At 42.8% G+C, this 23,941-nt stretch overlaps 1 protein-coding gene across 3 annotated transcripts in view; it reads right to left on the bottom strand.

Moving 5' to 3' along the window:
• Positions 1-23,941, bottom strand: part of slc12a8 (solute carrier family 12 member 8) — a 148,829-nt gene that overhangs the window by 51,038 nt on the left and 73,850 nt on the right. For all 3 annotated transcript variants that reach the window (XM_072259687.1, XM_072259688.1, XM_072259690.1), the window contains exons 6-9: positions 22,014-22,127; positions 15,066-15,153; positions 9,336-9,423; positions 3,403-3,549 (exon numbers count right to left, since the gene is read on the bottom strand). In XM_072259687.1, the coding sequence (XP_072115788.1) occupies positions 3,403-3,549; positions 9,336-9,423; positions 15,066-15,153; positions 22,014-22,127 (437 nt within the window). The remainder of the gene's footprint in view (positions 1-3,402; positions 3,550-9,335; positions 9,424-15,065; positions 15,154-22,013; positions 22,128-23,941) is intronic.

The raw sequence follows: 23,941 nt of genomic DNA on the forward strand, positions 1-23,941 counted from the left end.
ACTATTCAATCATGGCTGATCCTTTTTTCCCCTCCTCAACCCCATTGCCTGGCCTTTTCCCCATAACCTCTGATGCCATGTCCAATCAAGAATCTATCAATCTCTGCCTTAAATACACCCAATGACCTGGACTGCACAACTGCCTGTGGTAATAAATTACACAAATTCACCACCCACCGGCTGAAGAAATTTCTCCATATCTCTGTTTTAAATGGACGCCCCTCTATCCTGAGGCTGTGCCCTCTTGTCCTAGATTCCCCACCATGGGAAACATCCTTTCCACATCTTCTTTGTCTAGGCCTTTCAACATTCAAAAAGTTTCAATGAAATTGCCCCCCTCCATCCTCCTTAAATTCCAGTGAGAACAGACCCAGAGCCGTCAAATGTTCCTCGTATGATAACCTTTTCATTCCCAGCGTCATCCTTGTGAACCTCCTTTGGACCCTCTCCAATGCCAGCACATCTCTTCTCAGTTGAGGAGCCCAAAATTGTTCACAACTCTGCTTCTAAGTTAGAATGCTAGAGGAATGAGCTTAAGTTGGCCAGAAATCACATAATGACAATATTATTCACAGTATCAGAGCTCAGATTTCCAGTGTAAAACCAAGGGTAAGTATGATACGGTTTTCAAAAACAACAAATAAAATAGCACAGAGACACTGTATCACATTGAATAAGTATAATTCAAGTGTCAGGAAGGAGCAGCAGAGAGTTTCCTCTTGATTCTTGTGCCCGTGGTAACTGTGTAGACTCAATTATTCACTTTCTTGGAATGTTTAAAATACTAATGAGACATAAACCTGGTGATTTCAGCTTGCTAAATGGCAAAAGTGCATTTTGTGGATGTTTTTTGCTGCATCTGTATATTTTCTAGTAAAGTTTGCATTAATTAACTCTCTAAAATGCATCAGACTACATTTTAAATTAGATCTCATCTTGCACCTGCCACTAAATGACAGGCTTACAAATAGTCTTTGTTCTTAAATAAAAGGCTTGTAATGTTGTAAGAAAAATAATGTTATGCTAGTACATTGTATCTTGTACTGAATAAAAAACTCAGCAATTGTACCTGACAAGGTGTTAGAAAGCTATGCAGGCCTGCAAGTTTACACACACAGTTCTCTAATAAACTATTGAAATTATTTCCATGATATGTTCATGCATTGAAAAATCATGTACATGTTCTTTGGTCATTCTGACTAATTTTTGTACCATTCTTCTCTGGATTAGCTCCAAAATCATACTGCCTATGTAGGAACTCAAGTTAAATAAAATCTCCACAGTTATTTCACTAAATGATACAATTTATCTTTACAGGAGTACATGTTCTCCACTCCACATTAGTAGGATGTGACCTGCAGACCTGAAAGACCCCACAAAAATGAATAACTAAATTTCATTGTTGACACATTTAGCATAATGCACCAGGGATGCTCGAATGAATCACCTTTTTGTGCTTCAAAAGGCTGCATTGCCGAAAGACCAACAACATTGGTGTATTGGAGTTCTACATTATAAAATTTATTCATAACATTTTAGTAATCTCCATGTCATGATTTACAAAACAGCAAACATACCTGACAATTGCAGCTTATTCTGGTTACCTCGCTTTGAGAAATATTTGAATATCTCGGCTACTTGGACAGTGCAGGGGCTAAGAGATTTCATTGATACAAGAAGGTGGTACACATCATTAAGGACCCCCCCCCCATCACCCAGGACATGCCCTCTTCTCATTGCTACCATCAGGGAGGACATACAGGAGTCTGAGGACACACACTCAATGATTCAAGAACAGTTTCTTCCCCTTTGCCGTCACATTTCTGAATGAATACTACCTCACTATTTTCTTTCTCTTTTTGCATTACTTATTTAATTTAACTTTTTAAATATATACTTAAATTTAACATACATATATATATAGCTGCTGCATAACAACAAATTGCAGGGCATGCCAGTGATATTAAACCTGATTCTAGTTCTTGAGAAGAGATTTTAAAGAAAGCACAGAGTCTCGAAGGTTTCAGATAAGTAAACTGAGAGTTGACTGTTCCCATTAGCAGAGGGGTAAAGGACCAGAAGATAAAGATTTAGAATGTGTAGTGGAAGATACAGAAATATTATAATATTATTAAGCCAATAATAGCAGGATCATTTTAGTTATGATTTACTAATTATGATTTGGATTGCACAGCCTGAAATTTCATAAGTACAGACAGTTGCAGCTTACAACAGGGAAATGGATAAATATTTGCAGGTAAATAATTCGCAGAGATGCAAAGAAAGTGTGGGGGAATGGGATTTCACTTCACAAAGCTGAAGTCTCAATGAGTCGGATGGTATCCTAGAACAGAGAACAATACTGCACAGGAACAGGCCCTTCGGCCCACAATGTTCTGCTAAACCAACTAAAAAGTAAATTAAACAAAACCCAAAAACTAATCCCTCCTGCCTACACATTGCCCATATCTCTCCACTCTTCCTTACATCCACGTCTCTTAAAAGCTTCTAATGTGTTTGCCTCTACCACCATACCAGGCAGCACATTCCAGGCATCCACTAGTCTCTAAGTAAAAAAAAATTTACCCCTCACATCCACCTTGAACCTACCTCTCTCACCTTCAATGCATGTCCTCTGCTATTAGACAATTCTACCCTGGGAAAAAGATGCACCCTGTCTACTCAATCTCTGCCTCTCATAATTGTATAATCCTCTGTCAGATCTCCCCTCAGTCTCCACCACTCCAGAGAAAACAACCCAATTTTGTCCAGCCTCTCATGATCCTCTTGGCTTTAAAGACTCTATAATTTTAACAGCCCCTGCAATATAATAGTTAGCTTTATGGTACTGTTCGTTGAGATGTTTTGGGTGTTAGGACACATAGCAAAATATTAACTTCAGCAAACAACTTCAGTCACCAATCTTTAGACCTGAATATGGACCGCAGATTAAATTTAAAATGCAGCTCGGGACAATAGGTTCCTAGAGCTGTTAATTGAAAAAACCAGGCAATGCTGATTTAACATTCATTTTTGGTGGCTGGAGTGTGGGTGTAAACCGCAGTTAATCGAGAAACCAGACAATGCTGATTTAACTAACATTCATTTTGAGTGTCTGGAGTGTGGGTGTGAAGAAGGAGGTATGAAAATTATATGTAATTCAAGGAAATGATATAGATACATCCTAAATATAGAATTGTCATTTGATCTTTAGCATATAAGATGTCATGTGATACTGGGACGAACAGGCCTCTTCCTCCAAAAGGGTCTCAATATGATTCCTGTTGTGTTTCATTTTGTCAAATAAAAGACTACTTCTCTCCAGTGACCTTGTTCACCCTACAACACCGTGAATCATGAGTATTCATAATGTTCATTGCCATAAGAGTGAATAATACTCACCACCTTTCCCAGAAACCCAAGGACAGGTATTACTCTTTCCTGTGCAATACCCTGAAGAATTCTGGGTGCACCATAAAGGCCTCCCATGCAGGAAGCTAAAGAGGAAATATACAGCCCTAATAACCAGAGAAGTCCCACCAAGGCAACCTATAACACACAAAAAAATCCACATTGTCTGTTAGCAATATGATTATCCAAAATATTTTCTGCTTTTCAGTTACATTTACCAACACCTACTGTTTCTAGGCTACGGCACACAAATAAATTTGTACAAATCGCAGATACTCATACCACATTGTCTCACAGGTGTATTTCAAAATATACAACAGGAGGAGTTTTCCAGCCTTTTGTGGGTAAATTCTCGGCAACACACACAAAATGCTGGAGGAACTCAGCAGGTCAGGCAGCATCTATGGTGAGGAATAAACAGTCATTTCAGGGCAAGCGAGACCTTCTTCAGGGCTGGAAAGGAACGGGGAAGACAACAGAATAAAGAGAGCAAAGCAGATAGATAGAAGGTGATAGGTAAAGGCAGGTGGGCAGGAAAAATAACGGGTTGGAGAGGAAGGAATCTGATAGGAGAGGAAGATAGACCATAGGAGAAAGGGAAGGAGGAGGGGACCCGGGGGAAGATGATAAGCAGATGAGAAGAGGTAAGGGGTCAGAGTGGGGAGTAGAAGAGGGGAGGGGAAGGGAAAATCAATATTCATGCCATCAGTTTGGCAGTTACACAAACAGAATATAAGGTGTTGCTCCTCCACCCTGAGGATGTCCTCATCTTGACACAAGAGGAGGCCATGGACCAACATGTTTGAAATTCATTTGCTTTAAGAATCTTATCAGATTATTCACTCTTTTTTCAATCTTCAAATTCATTCCTTTATTACCAGAATGGTATTTTGAGTAATCAATTATTTCAAATTTCAAACACACGGAAGAAAAGAAGCATATCCATAGGAAAGCCCAATTATATGTTTGCTGTCTGATCCATACTCCTTGACAGTGAAATTTTGGAAATTGTCTTATCCATATAAATATTCTCCATACCTGACAGAATAATTTCTATTTTGTCTGCCTGACTCACTAGAAAATCTGAAAAATCTATTGCCAAATTATTCTGCTGAATGTCCATACACTCAGTGGCCACTTTATTAGGTACACCTGTACACTTGCTCATTGATGTAAATATCTAATCAGCTAATCACATGGCAGCAACTAAATGCATAAAAGCATGCAGACATAGATGAGAGGATTAGTTGTTCAGACCAAACATCAGAATAAGGAAGAAATGTGATCTAAGTGATTTTGGTCATGGAATGATTGTTGAACTTCTGACTCCATAAGACCATAAGATGTAAAAGTGGAAATAGGCCATTTGGCCCATCGAGTCTGCTCCACCGTTGAATCATGGGCTGATCCAATTCTTCCAGTCATCCCCACTCCCCTGCCTTCTTTCAATACCCATTGATACCCTGGCTAATCAAGAACCTCTGCCTTAAATGCACCCAATGACTTGGCCTCCATAGCCGCTCATGGCAACAAATTCCACAGATTTACCACCCTCTGACTAACGTAATTTCTCCGCATCTCTGTTCTAAATGGACGTCCTTCAATCCTGAAGTTGTGCCCTGTTTTCCTGGACTCCCCTACCTTGGGAAATAACTTTGCCATATATAATCTGTTCAGGCCTTTTAACATTCAGAATGTTTCTATGAGATCTCACCTCATTCTCCTGAACTCCAGGGAATACAGCCCAAGAGCTGCCAGACGTCTCTCATATGGTAACCCTTTCATTCCTGGAATCATTCTCTTGAATCTTCTCTGAACCCTCTCCAACGTCAGTATATCCTTTCTAAAATAAGGAGACCAAAACTGCGTACAATACTGGTCTCACAAGTACCTTATAGAGCCTCAACATCACATCCCCGCTCTTATATTCTATACCTCTAAAAATGAATGCCAACATTGCATTTGCCTTCTTCACCACCAACTCAACATGGAGGTTAACTTTTAGGGTATCCTGCACGAGGATTCCCAAGTCCCTTTGCATCTCTGCATTTTGAATTCTCTCCCCATCTAAATAATAGTCTGCCCATTTATTTCTTCCACCAAAGTGCATGACCATACACTTTCCAACATTGTATTTCATTTGCCACTTCTTTGCCCATTCCCCTAAACCATCTATGTCTCTCTGCAGGCTTTCTGTTTCCTCAACACTACCCGCTCTTCCACCTATCTTTGTATCATCGGCAAACTTCGCCACAATTCCATTAATCCTGTAGTCCAAATCATTGACCTACATCGTAAAAAGCAGCGGTCCCAACACCGACCCCTGTGGAACACCACTGGTAACTGACAGCTTGCCAGAATACGATCCCTTTCTCTGTTTTCTGCCAATCAACCAATGCTCCACCCATGCTAGTAACTTCCCTGTAATATCATGGGCTCTTATTTTCCTAAGCAGCCTCATATGCGGCATCTTGTCAAAGGCCTTCTGAAAATACGAGTACACAGCATCTACTACATCTCCTTTGCCTACCCTACTTGTAATTTCCTCAAAAAATTGCAGTAGGTTAGTCAGGCAGGATTCTCCTTTCAGGAAACCATGCTGGCTTTGGCCTATCTTGTCATGTGCCTCCAGGTACGCCGTAATTTCATCCCTAACAATTGATTCCAACAACTTCCCAACCATTGACGTCAGGCTAACAGGTCTATAGTTCTCTTACTGCTGTCTCCCATCCTTCTTAAATAGCAGAGTAACATTTGCAATTTTCCAGTCATCCGGTACAATGCCACAATTTACGTGTTTGAATCACAAATAGCAATGAGTCTGTTTGGCGAGGCTTAGAGTAGAGTGGACGCCAGAAAGACTGGAGACGGGACGTGACCCCAAGATCAACTCTATGCTTCTCTCCAACTGAGGCATTGAGCAAGGCTGAAGCCGACGAGGACGAGAGCAGAGGACGGGCGTGTGTTTGGCACCGTCTGCCTGTGTTTGACCAGTATTCCTCTCCCTCTCACTAACTGCTGTTGGAGGAAAGCGCAGGAATCTTGGGACCCACATTGCAAGGACCAATCGGCAAGGCTGTGGACTCATTTTAGGGCGATTTGAAGCTCATGTTGCGTGTGTTCCTGGATTCTGGTTACTCTTTTTCCCCCTCGCTGTTTTTGAGTGTTTTGATTGGGGTGATCAATGCATTCTGGGGCGCAGGCCTGCAATGGACTAGAGGCACTGAACTGAATTAAACTGAATACTACTGGACTCCTGGTTTGATGTTTCCCCCTTCTCATCCTGCAAGGGACCCACATTCACTTTGGCCACCCTCTTCCACTTTATATAATTATAAAAACTTTCACTATCCATTTTTATATTTTTTGCTAGTTTATTTTCTTGATCTAGCTTCCCTTTCTTTATTGCTCGCTTAGTGGTTGATTGTTACTTTTTAAAGTTTTCCCAATCTTCAAGTTTCCCACTATTCTTGGTGACTTCGTCCACACGAGCTTTTGGTTTGATGCGTTCCTTTATTTCCTTACTTAACCATGGCTGGCTCTCCCCACTCTTACTTTCCTTGCTTTTAAATGGAATATACTTTTGTTGAGCACCGTGAAAATTTTCTTTGAAAGTCTTCCACTGTTCCCCAACCATACCTCCATATAGCCTGTGTTCCCAGTCTACTCCATCCATCTCCTCCCTCATCCCATTGTAGTCTCCCTTGTTTAGGCATAATACACTGGTTTTAGATCGAACAATTGCACCCTCCATTTGTATGAGAAACTCAATAATACTGTGATCACTTTTTCCAAGAGGATCCCTAACTACAAGAACACTAATTTACCTGTCTCATTGCACAGGACCAGATCTAAGATAGCACGTTCCCTTGTGGGTTCAGTAACGTGCTGTTCAAGAAACCCATCACAGATACATTCTGTGAAGTCCTCCTCATTCTGCCTCAGCTAACTTGATTCACCCAATCTATGGTTCAAGTTAAAGACCCCCATGATAACAGCTGTTCCATTCTTACATGCCTCAGATATTTCTCTGTTTATTGACTGTGCCACTGTAATGTTATTATTCGGTGGCCGATAGACAACCCCTAACTGTGATATTTTTCCTTTTACTATTCCTAATCTCTACCCAGATCGATTCAACATTCTGCTCCTTTGATCTTATATCATCTCTCACTACTGCCCTGATCTCATCCTTAATTAAGAGTGCTGCTCCACCTCCCTTACTTTCCTGCCTATCCTTCCGTATTACCTGATATCCTTGGATATTTAATTCCCAATCCTCTCCACCCTGCAACCACATTTCTGTAGTGGCTACTAAATTATATCCCTTTATACTGATTTGTGCCACAAGTTCACCGACCTTGTTACGAATATCATGGGCATTCAGATAAAGTACTCTTACACTCATTGTGCCTTTAAAATCTACTTATCTTTGTCTCTTAATGCACTTGACTTTTCTGCACTCCTCCCTTACTTTTCTCTTTTTTAACTTTTGCTTTTACTTTATCTTTATCCACACTTTTCTCTTTTACTTTGTCCATACTTCTTCAATCTGTTGAACCCACCCCCCCACCCCCGCTATTTAGTTTAAAGACCTATCCACAACCCTAGTTACTCGATTCACCCAAATCCAGGCCCCATCACAGTTCAGGTGGAGCCCATCCCATTAGAACAGCTCTCTCCTTCCCCAATATTGGTGCCAGTTTCCCATGAATTCAAACCCACTTCTCCCACACCAGTCGTTGAGCCATGCAATTAACTCTCTAATCTTTTTAACCCTGTGCCAATTTGCCGAGAAGGGTCTTAGCCTGAAACGTTAATAGGAAACTATGGCGCCTAACGGCAACTTACTTGCTTGCATCTTCGGAAACAGCTCTATTTCCAGATATGATATCTCTTTTTTTCCCTTTCAAGGTTGTTTCGAAGACCCTGACCTGGAGTTACACACTAACTTCGGTTCTTTGTGGGAATGGGACCCGCTCTCAGGGTTTCACGTCTGGCCGCTATTCAATATACCAAGCACGTGACCTAGAATGTTACTGCGCCTTTGGAGCTTCGGGATTTTGTGGCTCTGGAGACGGGCGGCCCAAAGGTCGGTGCCTCTGCAGGAAATCGGTGTGTCGGGGGAGATGGAAGATCGAAAGCAGCAAGCTGAGTGCTGGCTGTGTGCTCAGAAACCTGAGTTCTTTGGGCACAGAGCTCGGAAAAAGTGACGCAATGGGCTTCCAACATTGTAAATCAGCGAGTTGTATGTTATGTCTCCCCTCTCGCTGTGAAATGGAAACATCTCTTTTACCCTTATTAAGGAGAGAGAGAGAGCATGTGGTATGTCGAAATACCAGGTGAACGAGTAGTCTTTGGGATACTGTAAGTCTGTGTGTCTCTACTGATGCTTTGCTGCATGCTTGAGTGCTTGGTGGGGGGTGCCGAAGCTTTTTTTGCTGGTGGGGAAGGGGGATCATTGCTTTGCTGCCGCTTGTGCATGGGAGGGGGAGCTGGGTGGGGCTTTGGGGTTCTAACATTTAACTGTCATTTATTCTTTGGGGCACTCCTCTGTTTTCGTGGATGGTTGCAAAGAAAAAGAATTTCAGGATGTGTACAGTATTGTATACATTTCTCTGACATTAAATGTACCTTTGAAACCTTTGAAATCTATTCATTACCATCGGTGCTGCTTGACCTGTTGAATTCCCCCGGCATTTTGTGTGTGTTGCTTTGGATTGGCAGAATCTGCAGACTTCCTTGTGTTTATGAGTTGGAAACATCTAACGAGATATTTACTTACTAAATTTTACATTGTGTTAAGAATGTATACTATTCTAAGCATTAATACAGTAGCATTAACTTTCATTTACATTTTACATTCATTTATTAACTTTATAAATCAAAAATCTTGGAATAAATGAAACATCATATAAACTTACCTTTTCTGCTATCATGAAATCATATCTTAGAGCCTCCCTTGTACAAACAGCTCCCAACAAGAACACAAATACTAAATACAGGAACCATCTGCAACAAAGAAAATACAGTATATGTCATTTATCTTTTTGACCATACACCAGGTTTTATTGATCAAAAATCACCTGGGTTATAATAAAATGTGGCATCTGTTTTATAACAGACATCAATATTAAATTAAACAAACTTTATTAACTGATCACTCTAGAACCAAATGCCAGGATGTGTCACAAAAATTCATCACCTTGCAGCTTTCTGTTAAAATTACAGGGAAGGCACCTGGAATACAGAGTCAAATGCCTAAGTACCAGTTCTTTCAGCTGTCTTGGTGTTGTAGTGCAATCACTCGATGTTTTCCTGAGGAGTCCTCAGGATGCTGCAGTAGTGATCTGGAGCCCACATATTCTGGTGCAGTGGAGACATGAGTAGGTGGTGGCTGTGGTCAGTGGTTGTGTCTTTTGGTTATTCACTCTCTCCTTTCACAGTTGTCACTTGTTCTCTGCGGCACAGTGGAAGTCCCTCTTGTAGCACAGCTCCCTCGTGAACAGATTTCCTCCAGGTGCACCTATTGAGTTCAATGTCTTCCTGGGTTTTAGATGTAATGTTAAATTTTCTCAGGCTGATTTTGATATTATCTTTGAAGCGTATCACTTGCCCGCCAGGGGCTCGCTGACCTTTCTTCAACTGAGAATAAAGGATCTGTCTAGGAGGTGGGGGGATGCGATTTAGACATCCAGATGGCATGGCCTATCGATCAGAGTCGGTGTTGCTTTATCATGTTGGAGATGCTGTTCATGTTGGCCTCCTCTGCTGGTGTTACTGCATCTCTTCTTCCAGCTGATCTTCAAAATATTTCATAAGGTTCCTTGGTGGTTTTGTCCCAGGGCTTTCAGGTGTCTACTGTAGATGGACCATATGGTAATGTAGGACGACTGCTCTATAGACCAAAAGTTTTTTGTTTGGTCCAGTAGGTTGTGGTCTTCAAAGACCCTTTTCCTTAATCTTGCATGAGCTCCAATAACACCACTCAGGCAGTGGTTGATCCCTGAGTCAATGTCTGATTCTGAGGAGAGGATGCTGCCAAGTTAGGGAAAATGGTCTACATTTTCAAGGGTGATATCGTCAGCTTTAATGGAGGGCTGGATAAGTGGCTGGTTGGGTGGTGGCTGATATAGACCCCGTAACTGTGTCATTTTTTATATCCAAAACAAGACCCAGGGCTCTATGAGGTGGCCTTGAACCGGTTGAAGTTGAAAAGCCTGCTGTCAATTCTATACACGATTGGGATTCCCTGAGGCAGGTGCTGGCCAGTGAAATGAAGGATGGCAGCAATAAAGATGGCATACAAAGTGGGTGCAATGACACAGATGGGTTTGACTCCTGTCTCCATAGTGAAGTGTTTTGATTCAGTGCTACCATTGCTGATTACTGTGGCTGACATGCCATCATGCAGTGGCCCCAGTATTCATAAATACTTGTCAGAAGGGCCATGTCTTGATAGTATACGCCAGAGAGTTTGGTGGTCTACTGTATCAAATGCATTTGTCAAATCTATGAACACCAAGTACAAAGACTGCCTTTTTTTCACGGCATTTTTCCTGTAATTGGTGTGCTGTGAAGATCATCTCTGTGGTACCTCTAGATGCGTGGAAATGACACTGGTTCAGGGAGTACTTCTTCAGATAGCAGAACGAGCTGATTGACAAGGATACGTGCAAGCACTTTGCCTGTTGCTGACAGGAGGGAGATGCTTCTGTTATTACTATTGTCTGCCTTGTCTCCCTTTTTGAATATGGTCACTGTTAGAACATCCCTGAACTCCAAGGACAGTTGTTCCTTTTTCCAGACCTTCTGGAGCAGGGCATATATGTGGTGCAGGAGTACTGATCCACCTTCCTTGAGGAGCTCTGCTACTAGTGGCTTTGTTGCTTTTCAGGCTGCTGACGGCATGATAGACCTCCTTCATACTGGGAGGTTCACCCCATGTCTTCTCTCACAGGTCTTTGGAGAATTTGATTAGTAACTTCTGGTTCAGCAGTGCTGCCATGGTTAAGAAGCTTTTGAAAGTGCTCTCTCCATCAATTGTTGATATTCTTCCGATCCTTTAGCAAGTTCTTCCCATCCGTTAAGCACAGAGGGTTTAATCCGCAAGAACTTGGACAATAGACTGCTTTGGTGGCACTGAAGAAGCCTCTTGTGTTACCAGAGTCTGGATTTCTGGCTTTCTCAGTCCACCAAGAATTCTTTAGCTCCCTCACTCTGAGCTGGGCATTTGCTTTGTCTCTGGAGTAAGCTCCTCTTTTGGCCTTGCTGCTGAAGTCATTCTACCAGGCACAAAAGGCTTTCCTTATCTCTGAGATACATTGTTCTATCTTCATATCGTTATCATCAAACCAATCCTGATGTTTTCTAGATATACCCAAGGATGCTTTTGCAGGTATCGAGGATGGTGGATTTAAGCAGACCCCAGTGTCTTTTGATATCCATTGGACATTCCTGTTGGAGATTTTGCCCAAATGAGGCCCAAAGGTGCTGTTGGGTGGCAGAGTCAAGCAGGCTCTCAAGTTTTAGTCTTGGCCTGGTCTTCTTATGAATCCTCCTCTTCTTCATGGTCTGATGAACATGGTGGAGCAGATCAGATGATGATCTGTCCAGTAGTCATCTGTGTCAATCATGGCCATTGTGATATTCACATCACAGCAGTCCCTAGCTTGAGCAATGACATAGTCAATGCTTAGACCGTGAGTGATGCCAAGATGCCTTGAATTTGTTTTTTCTGGCACAAGGGAGTGTTCATGATGATAAGATTGTACTCTTATCATATATACACAACATTCCATTTCCCTTTCATAAACCCATATCCCAAATAAACATGCTTTCTCAATAATAGTCCATAACTACACAGTTCTAAAGGTTCAGTGTTTTGTTTCTTTCAGGATAGTGCCTCCAGACCTGTGGAGAGGCATCAGGTTTGGCAGGTGTCTTGTCTAAGACAACATTTCCAGTTTCCGGTGTCACGATGCTGTCTGTGACATGATCATCACAGAGATGCAAGTCCGGTGACTGTAATGTGTCCATCTTGTTGGATGCATTCGACTCAGGTGTGTTCTTCAGTTGAGCATCCAGCATCTGATCCACATGACGTCTTCATGTCTGATCTCCAACATCCCCTGTGAACATCCGTGGTCCAGTTCTTATAGCTGTCCTACCAGGTGTCCACTTGTCTTCTCAGTAATCACATATGATGATTTTCTTTCCAATCTTGAAGCTCCTTGCTGCTTTACTTGGCAACTGGCTGAGCTGTTTATTCTGTACTTCCTTTTGTAGATCAGGTTTCAGGAGGACTATGCGAGATTTCAGATTCCTGTTCATGTGTTTAATTTGTCATTGCATGAACAGAGTTCCGATACACAAAAAGGAAGTTGTTTACTGTGTGCTGTAGAGAAATGCCCTCCTTGTCCATCACTTAATGGACTTCCTGAAGGTTTGGATAAACCTTTCAGCTGACCCATTCATTGCTGGGTGGTGAGGAGCTGACTTAAAATGTCTGATGTCATTTTTCTTCAGGAACAGTTGGAATTCTTCTGACATGTATTGTGGTCCGTTGTCACTCACAATTTGTACCGGTAGGCCATTTGTGGAGAAGACAGTCCTCAGACTGGAGACAGTCTTTGCTGAGGTGGTTGACTTCAGTGGTGTAACCTCCAGCCACTTCGAATGAGCATCCACAGCAACCAGGAACATGGAGTCTATGAATGGCCCAGCAAAGCCAATAGGTACTCCTTGCCATGGTGCAGATGGCCACTCACTGGTGTAACAGTGCCTGTGGAGGGTGTATTTTGAACTTCCTGCAACTCGAACAGCTTTTGGCCAAGCCTTCGATCTGTTTATCTATTCCCGGCCACCACACATAGCTCTGGGCGAGACTCTTCATCTTGATTGCACCCAGGTGTCCTTCATGCAGATTTTCTAACACTCAGGTGTGCAGTTTAAAGGGAACCAGAACATGAGATCCACACATGAGCGTTCTTTACATACCCATGAGCTGGCCATCCTTGTATGCTGATTTCATCGACCTTTGACAATGTCAAGTCATTCCTTCTTTCCCTTTGTATTTCGGAATTTGTTACCAGCAACTGGTCCGTCATTGTGGTGAGGAACACTTCTGCTGGGTCACAGTATGAAGACGTTTCTTCTTCAGTTGTCAGTAATGGACAATGTGACAAGCCATCAGCATTGTTGTGTTGTTTGGTACCCTTCAACTCTATGTCATAAGAGTGGGCTCCTAGGAATAGTGACCAACGTTGTAATCGGGTAACAGTCATCACTGGAATTCCCTTCCTGGCACTGAAAATGGCCACAAGGGGCTGTTGATATGTCACTAGAGTAAACTTTTGTCTGTAGATGTAGTGGTGGAACTCCCATCCTCGTCGCCCATTTGTTGTGTCTGATCAATTAAATAAAAGCACGTATGCAAGAGATGTCTGTATGAGAGAGGGAGCGAGACAGAGGGAGAGACAGGGGGAAGGAGAGAGAGAGGGAGGGAGAGAGAGAGGGAGAGAGGGAGAGGGAGAGCGGGAGGGAGAGAGAGGGAGGGAGGGAGGGAGAGAGGGAGAGAGGGAGAGAGGGAGAGAGGGAGAGAGGGAGGGAGAGAGAGGGAGAGAGGGAGGAAGAGAGAGGGAGAGAGAGGGAGAGAGAGGGAGAGAGGGAGGGAGGGAGAGAGGGAGAGAGGGAGAGAGGGAGAGAGGGAGAGAGGGAGGGAGAGAAAACAAACAATGCACATGCACAGACAACAGATCAATATGTACGTTTGTAGTTCTAAGGGGCAGGCGGTCATTGCGCTAAAAGAAATAGATCCATACATAACACTTTTCACAAATAATGCAACGTTGAGGCATTTTAAATTTAAGAAAGTTGTAACAATACATTTATTAAATTCCAAAACCTGAACACTAAAGCACGCTAAAAATCCTTTACGTAATTACGTCATCGCATCGGACCAGCCTCATAAAGTTACCCCCCACTCAATGTCAGTGGTTGTGAAATATGTACAGTGCCCTACAATTCCACCTCCTTTTTTCAAACGGCTTGCAAAACAGAGCACTGACTCAGGGAATTCGACCTTTGGGCCTTGATCTTCAGACTAGCTAATTTCGGTCCTCAACCTCCAGACATGCTGAATGCTGATTTCGATCTCCAAACTTTGCTCACCTCTGGGTACCAATTCCAGGACTCATTAATCATGAGACTTTGACCTTTGGACCTTAACCTCTGGACTCCCATGGGCCTCCACCTAGGAACTTGCCAACCTGATGTATCGGGTGGACCTTGCATACCCTATTCTAGACTCTTTTTAGGAAGTATTTATGTAATTGTCCACATATAAGAATGGGGCAGAATATTACTCCTCATCCACATAAATACAGACTCTACTCGGACTGCTGCTTGCTTCAGTTTTGATTACATGAGAAACTAACCGTCGGGGTAAAACCATTGTTCTGTTTCTCTCTCTATGGATCCTGACTGAAAAACTGGACACTACTGCCTTTTTTAGTTTGAGTATTGGATTCCCTTCACCCATATTATCACAAAATGCTGATTATTATTTTAAATGAATTAATCACATTGAAGTACACAGCTCAAGCTCACAGGGTGATATGTTACTTTTAGAAGGTACTGTAAGCAGAACTTACGAGATGCCCACAGCTGCTAGTGACCCAACAGGGATGTTGGATGCGGGTCTCTGTAGATCCCCACTCATATTGAAGCCAGCCATCACACCTGAGTATTACAGAGGTCAAAGTTAATACAATAAAACCACAAATTAACGGTGACATCACAGCATCACACATAAAAGTTGCTGGTGAACGCAGCAGGCCAGGCAGCAGCTGTAGGAAGAGGTGCAGTCGACGTTTCAGGCCGAGACCCTTCGTCAGGACTAATTGAAGGAAGAGTGAGTAAGGGATTTGAAAGTTGGAGGGGGAGGGGGAGATCCAAAGTGATAGGAGAAGACAGGAGGGGGAGGGATAGAGCCAAGAGCTGGACAGGTGATAGGCAAAAGGGATATGAGAGGATCATGGGACAGGAGGTCCGGGAAGAAAGACAAGGGGGGGGGACCCAGAGGATGGGCAAGAGGTATATTCAGAGGGACAGAGGGAGAAAAAGGAGAGTGAGAGAAAGAATGTGTGCATAAAAATAAGTAACAGATGGGGTACGAGGGGGAGGTGGGGCCTTAGCGGAAGTTAGAGAAGTCGATGTTCATGCCATCAGGTTGGAGGCTACCCAGACGGAATATAAGGTGTTGTTCCTCCAACCTGAGTGTGGCTTCATCTTTACAGTAGAGGAGGCCGTGGATAGACATGTCAGAATGGGAATGGGATGTGGCATTAAAATGTGTGGCCACTGGGAGATCCTGCTTGCTCTGGCAGACAGAGCGTAGATGTTCAGAAAAGCGGTCTCCCAGTCTGCGTCGGGTCTCGCCAATATATAAAAGGCCACATCGGGAGCACCGGACGCAGTATATCACCCCAGCCGACTCACAGGTGAAGTGTCGCCTCACCTGGAAGGACTGTTTGGGGCCCTGAATGGTGGTAAGGGAGGAAGTGTAAGGGCATGTGTAGCACTTGTTCCGCTTACACGGATAAGTGCCAGGAGGGAGATCAGTGGGGAGGGATGGGGGGGACGAATGGACAAGGGAGTTGCGTAGGGAGCGATCCCTGCGGAATGCAGAGAGAGGCGGGGAGGGAACGATGTGCTTAGTGGTGGGATCCCGTTGGAGGTGTCAGAAGTTACGGAGAATAATATGTTGGACCCGGAGGCTGGTGGGATGGTAGGTGAGGACCAGGGGAACCCTATTCCTAGTGGGGTGGCGGGAGGATGGAGTGAGAGCAGATGTACGTGAAATGGGGGAGATGCGTTTAAGAGCAGAGTTGATAGTGGAGGAAGGGAAGCCCCTTTCTTTAAAAAAGGAAGACATCTCCCTCGTCCTAGAATGAAAAACCTCATCCTGAGAGCAGATGCGGCGGAGACGGAGGAATTGCGAGAAGGGGATGGCGTTTTTGCAAGAGACAGGGTGAGAAGAGGAATAGTCCAGATAGCTGTGAGAGTCAGTAGGCTTATAGTAGACATCAGTGGATAAGCTGTCTCCAGAGACAGAGATAGAAAGATCTAGAAAGGGGAGGGGGGTGTCGGAAATGGACCAGGTAAACTTGAGGGCAGGGTGAAAGTTGGAGGCAAAGTTAATAAAGTCAACGAGTTCTGCATGCGTGCAGGAAGCAGCGCCAATGCAATCGTCGATGTAGCAAAGGAAAAGTGGGGGACAGATACCAGAATAGGCACGGAACATAGATTGTTCCACAAACCCAACAAAAATGCAGGCATAGCTAGGACCCATATGGGTGCCCATAGCTACACTTTTAGTTTGGAGGAAGTGGGAGGAGCCAAAGGAGAAATTATTAAGAGTAAGGACTAATTCCGCTAGACGGAGCAGAGTGGTGGTAGAGGGGAACTGATTAGGTCTGGAATCCAAAAAGAAGCGTAGAGCTTTGAGACCTTCCTGATGGGGGATGGAAGTATATAAGGACTGGACATCCATGGTGAAAATAAAGCGGTGGGGGCCAGGGAACTTAAAATCATCGAAAAGTTTAAGAGCGTGAGAAGTGTCACGAACATAGGTCGGAAGCTATTGAACAAGGGGTGATAAAACCGTGTCGAGGTATGCAGAAATGAGTTCGGTGGGGCAGGAGCAAGCTGAGACAATAGGTCGGCCAGGACAGGCAGGTTTGTGGATCTTGGGTAGGAGGTAGAAACAGGAAGTGCGGGGTGTGGGAACTATAAGGTTGGTAGCAGTGGATGGGAGATCCCCTGAGCGGATAAAGTCAGTGATGGTGTGGGAGACAATGGCCTGGTGACATCACAGGCTGGATTGCAGTGGCTGCACACTGCAGGAACTGGACCATCAATTTACGGGACATGTCCTGGGCTATATACAAACAAGAGCAAATCTGAAGATGCTGGAAATCCAAGCAATTCACACAAAATGCTGGAGGAACTCTACAGGCCAGGCAGCTTCTATAGAAAAAGTAAACAGTCAATGTTTTGGCCAACACACTTCATCGTCCTGATGAAGGGTCTCAGACCAAAACATCGACAAGTTGCTGTTTTCCATAGCTGCTGCCTGGCATGCTGAGTTCCTCCAGCATTTTATGTGTCTCGAGGTATATATGTGTGTTTTTTTGTGTGACTATGTGTTTTTGCTCACTACTTTGAATATGCTGTGTATGTTTTACATCTTGGACCCAGAGGAATGCTGTTTCATTCAGCTGTGTCCATGTATGGTTCAATAATAATTACATTTGAATTTGATTGATTTAATTGTACAGACTTGAATGAATTGCACAAGTATTTACATGAACTGCAATCATTCTTTTTACACGGGAACATTCTTCATTATACACAGAGAAAATGGCTGAGGAAGTACAAAAAGAAATTTTAAGATCTTTGGACAGGTACAATAATTGGAAAAGTTTAGCAGTCAGATGATGTTAAATGGGATTAGCTTGGATGGATCGTCTTGGCCAGGTAGAACTAGTTGGGCCGAATGTCCTGTTGTATAATTTTGTGACTCTAACAATTGGTACAGCTGCTAATACACAGCGGTCACTACAGAAATCTGTCATTCAACCTGAAATGTGTGTCTCAATCAATACTAAAGTGGCTGGTGTAAATATGCTACCAGATGTTCACAAGATCCTGGACCTAAATGGAGGCACAGACACATTTGTTGTGTACTTAATATTTAAGTAATGTTTGAGTACAGTACTCGTGTGTGTGTGTATGTTGATGGTTCATCTAAATAATTCATTACAGGTTATATGCATAAATACATGAATTGCATATGTCATCACGCTACCACGTGATACACGCGTGCTTCACTTAAAGTAAACAAGAAGTTACACCCGCAATCTGGACTCCCATGTCTTCCTTTGAATTCATGTAACGTTGACATTACAAAATATAACACGCATTCCTGCAAACTGACATACTTGCAAGTGAACACAGAACATCAGGTACAGCACAATTTCACCAGTAACTATATCCATAAACATGCTCGCACAGCGCTGTAATTGTTGATAGGTTGTATGGCCCTCTCTACATACCACATGAATATTGAAGTAAATTCTTCAACAAATGCCGTATAAATAAACTTAAGAAACATTGGAGAAAGAATTAAATGACGGAAATGTTTCTGAAATTAAAATAAACAACATCCTCTTGAAATGGTCTTGTCACATGCGGACTGTTCATACACAACTACTTGGAAAAGGCTGTTTTGAGAAGCAAAGATGTACTGTTCTTAAAACCAGACAACCCAGAGGAAAATGTCCCATCTGTACTATGTAAAGATAATGAAAAAAGTTGCATTTTTAGACTAAGGAATTACTTTTTTCTTTGATTTTTAACCACTTCCTTACCGAAGATGATGCTGGCAACACACAGTGATGCTTGGCAGGCACCTAACAATACTACTAACAATTTTTCTAAATATACTTTTTCGGGACTATAATCACTACAATCTGCAGCCTGTAATTTCCCATCTGTACAAGTAGCATTTTGGTGGTATCCTGAAGGACTTGGTGAAATGGGCTCTCGAGAATGCAGGTACAGCCACAGTGGGTATTGGGGCCCTGACTGAAACTTTGAGCCAAATTGAAGCAGCATGGCCCGGTCCTGAGAGCAGATAACAAACAGATATTTAGCCAATTTAAACACTGAGCCATTTTAAAAAGGTTAAGGTGTCAAGGCCGAGTCCAAAGGATGAACCAGTGTTCAGCTCTAATCCCTGAGGATTTACTTGCCTCAGCACTGAACTGACTCTGCAGCTGTGGCCTGCAGCCATCGGCACTCGCCTTAGCACTGAATCTAGCTGCATGGCTGTGGCCGGCAGCATCAGGCTCCTGGATTGGCTGCAGTGCTGAATCTAGCTCTGTGGCTGTGGCCTGTAGCTCTGGACTCATTTTCTGGGTCTCTGTGGTTCATGTTCTGTAGATTGTCAGCTTTTTTTTAATTGTTTGCACAATTTGTTCTTCCGTTTTTGTATTTTGTCTGTTGTTATAATGGTATGGGATTTTTCGTAAATTCTATTGTGTTTCTTTGTTTTGTGGCTGTCTGTAAAATGATGAATCTCAAGGTTATATATGGTATACACACCGATAATAAATGTACTTTGAAAATTGAGCATTGGGGACATCATGAAAACTATCTGTATGCATTCACATTCTCTTCTCATCATGTGCCCAGTCAATCTCCAACATTTCCTCATGGTGACCGTGGCCATGTCCTCTTGGTGACACTGAAGGAGTAGCGCATGGTTGGGGATCTTTCTTGGTCAGAAGATACAGAGGATCTTCCGGAGCCTCATGGTGTGGAATGACGACAGCCTGGCAAGATCATTCTCTATCATGCACCAGTATTCTGACCCTTACAAGAGCATGGACAGAACACAACTCTGGTACAGCATCACCTATAAACAATCTATTGCTGTAAAATTGCTTTTTTTCCCAGAGTAAAAAGGCTCTTCAGCAGTAACTGTGAATTTGCATCCTACTTAAATTGAAATTTCAATAAAAAATCTTTAAGTAAGGCTTAATTTTTTCAAAAAATTTAGAGAGAATTATATATAGGAAATTGAAATTCACATCAAATTATTGATTCTGAATTCATTGCATTTGAGAAAATTGTAAGCACTGCTCATGCAGGAGCAGAAAACCACTGAAAATATTTTCCACGTTTTCACTTCGCATCCTGCACGCGCAGATGTGAGCAACTGTCGTAAGGTTTACAGCAAATGATAGAAACTACCTACCCTTTCATTGTCATCGCGGCAGCAAATTTCCAGCCATAAATACTTCTAACAACTCAGTGTATTCACTAATGAAAACTGAACCCATCATTACAAACTTTACAATTAGTACTCCAGCAGCTGGAAATAAATCTCAATCTCTGCAAGGATTTCAATTTGCCTAATCCATTTTCTACCTAAGTAGCATTCATTGCAAACTTCTGCAGATACACAAGAAATGAAACCGATGTTTTCCAGAGGCATAGCAATTGGTAGAGTCATAGAAAAGTACAGCACAGAAGTAGGCCCTTTGGTCCATCTAGTGTATGCCAAACCATATAAACTGCCTATGTCACATTGACCTGCACCGGACCATAGCCCTATCATCCATGTAAAAAGGGAGCCGAATGCAAAAGGAAAACACAAATGCCAATAAATATAGAACACTAGGAATACTCAGCAAATCAGTCAGCATTTATAGAGAAACAAACTGAGTGACCATTTCAAGTATCGTTACTTCCTGTGCTACTAGGTTTTCAGCAATTTCTCTTTTTCCTTCATAGTAACAGCTACGTATTCAAAATTGGATAAAATCTATTAAATAATCATACATAGAACAGTGTATAAGATTCAGCCAAAATTAATTCCACTGAAATAGTGATGAGTCCAATAAATGCAAATTTCACATGAGGATGGTGAATTATTCATCTCCAACTCAGAAGACAAATCTTCATCTTCGTCATCCATCCCCTTTCTCTTCAGCAGTCCCTCAGGTTCAAGGACTCTAGTTTTGTGAGTTCCAAGATGGCTAGTGAGACCAGTGTGGGAATTGCTGACTCTTTCATAAATATAAGGAAGGTGTTGACTAATGAGACATGACAGGTAGGTTGTTTGGAAGGAAGTCAGTGAGGAAGTTGCATTTCTTTAGGAAGGTTTGGTGGATATACATGAATCCCTTGTCTCGGTCTACCTTGTAACTTCTTCCCATGACAGACCTTAGACTATGTTTGTTTTATGACCTTTGTGCAAATGTCCTCTCTAACATAGATAATAATAGTGACCTCACTATTAGATGCGGGTGGCAGGGTGAAGTTGCATCTCTACCAAAGTAGGTTTCACGCTCTCCTTCCCTCCGCTAGCCTTCAGGTCACCCTTGGGCGAGATGTAGCATCTGCTTAGCACCTCACACCCCCCCCACCCCAGGATCAGGGTCACGTGCAGCCATGGGAGCAGGTGGTACATATCACAAGTCCTGGTTATGTGACCACTGACTCCAGGTAGACATTTTCTGAAGAGTATTGATTATGGATGGGGTCACTCATCTTGTAAAGACACTGCCCAGAAGAAGACAATGGCAAACTATTCCTGTAGAAAAACTTGCCAAGAAGAATTATGGTCATGAGACTACGATTGTCCACGTTATATGACACGGCACATGATGATGATGGTGATGATAATGAAGACAATTAGATGTCAACTTATTATAGGGTTCAGATGTACATAATATACATATAATTGAACGTATGTGTAGGCATACGATAACTATCAGTTAGAACTCATTATTAATTTGTTTTTTTTAATAGTGCATAGATTTCCACACAAGCAGAAGCCTGTTGTTATACTAGACTCCCCTTCAGCAGGTCCTGACATGCTAGAAGAAGCAGAGAAACAGAAACAAATACTCCAATGGTTGAATGAGTTAAATGAAGGAGTTCCTCAAGCTTCTTCCATGCTTAGAATGAATTGCCATGTATTTAAACAAATTGTATTCAAATATGAATAAGCAGCTATACTCTCTTACCTGTAGCAGTGGGGAAGATTACGCCAAAGACTGTAAAGAAATTCTCCTCTGGACTATAGTTCGGGAACGTATTATTTGCGAGCAGTTCTTCACTATATCCCACAAATCCAAAATCTAGGGAATAAAGAGAGAAGTTCATTTTGATCTTAAATTTTCTGACTGTGAAATTGATTTCCAAATTGAATTTTAATCATTTACTGTTATAATAATGTTCAAAACTCTTAAGATTATTAACACGGAAAATTCTGAAGATGCTGGAAATCCAGGGCAACACACACAAAATGCTGGAGAAACTCAGCAGGCCAGGCAGGATCTACAGTCAACATTTCGGACCAAGACCCTTCTTCAGGACTGAGAAGGAAGGGAGAAGATGCCAGAATAAAAAGGTGTGGGGGGGGGGGGAGTGGAAGGAAGATAAATAGGCGATAGCTGAAGCCAAGTGGGTGGGAATGGTAAAGGGGTGGAGAGGAAGGAATCTGATAGGAGAGGAGTGGACAAGAGGAGAAAGGGAAGGAGGAGGGGACCCAGGCAGAGGTGAGGTGATTGGCAGGTGAGAAGAGATAAGAAGCCAGAGTGGGCAATAGAAGAGGGGAGAGGGAGGGAATTTTTTTTACTGGGAGCAAAATTCGATCTTCATACCATCTTGTTGGAGGCTACCGAGATGGAAGAGGAAATGCTGTTCCTCCACCCTGAGGGTGGCCTCTTCGTGGCACAAAAGGAGGCCATAGATCTACACGTCAGAACTGGAATGGGAATCAGAATGTAAATGCTGAGCCACTGGGAGGTTCGGCTTTTGGAGGTGCTCAGTGAAGCGGTCCTGCAATTTTCGTCAGGTCTCACCAATGTCGATAATGCTGCATCAGGCACACCGGACACAATAGACAACCCCAGCACTAAGATTATTGTCAAAGTTATTGGCTGCCCTAATGTCACTTAGCTAAGTTCAGTGGAAACAAATAAGCTAGATAGACCTTGGATTCAATGCCTAGTCTTGTGCCTCTCAAATGGGCCATCCATTTGATGGATTGGCCACTGGGTGAAACAAGATTTGGGCTTTACACTGATGCCCCTAAAACAAAATAGCTATATTTGCTGCCATTGTCAGGGATCACCTAATCTTCCAACAAGGTAAGAATCCTTAAAAGAGATAAATAAATCACAGGCAAGCACATGGATCAACATTTCTGACTTTTTTCTAAACTTGTATGTGAATTTGCAGTTTTATTTTAATGGATTAATTACCATTGCATACAAAGTTTTAATAAGCAAAAGATTAGACATTGGAAAACTAGCAAAATTAGGGATATTTATGTATTGCTTTATTTATTTTGATATTTATTGATATTGAAATAAATAAATAAAACATGTAAAGAAGGCGGGAGGAGAAGATGGCCACGCGACACAGCTCGCAGCGGCCACTCCGGTGGTGATGTCTGTTATTTGTCAAGTAGGGTGCCGTGCACAATCCTGATTTGATGGAGACGGACGTGAGAGTACAGAGGAACATCTGGTGAAACGTCTGAAATGCCTGCTTCACTGCCGCTGCTACTGTGTGGTCCAGAATCTCCGGAGGAGAAGGCCCCAAGTCCTCAGCTTTGCTTGCTGCTCGGCAGCCGGGGCAGGATCAAAGCGCTCGGCAGAGGATGGTGCTCGGAGAGGCTGTGTCGGAGGGGCTGGTCGGAGGCTCAACGTTTTCAGACGGACTCAGAGTCCGCTGCGGTCGGGTGCTTCCAATGGTGCTGCATCGGCAAGTTGGTGGTGCTTGGAGGTTCATGGCAGGGAGAGTTCCTCCCTTCTGCCGCCTGCGTGAGATGATGAGTCTATCGGGACTTTGAGACTTTTTTTTACCGTGCTCACGGTCTGCTCTTTATCGAATTATGGTATTGCTTTGCACTACTGTAACTATATGTTATAATTATGTGGTTTTG

This window comes from Mobula birostris, chromosome 6 (assembly GCF_030028105.1).
Source record: "Mobula birostris isolate sMobBir1 chromosome 6, sMobBir1.hap1, whole genome shotgun sequence".
Classification (NCBI taxonomy): domain Eukaryota; kingdom Metazoa; phylum Chordata; class Chondrichthyes; order Myliobatiformes; family Myliobatidae; genus Mobula; species Mobula birostris.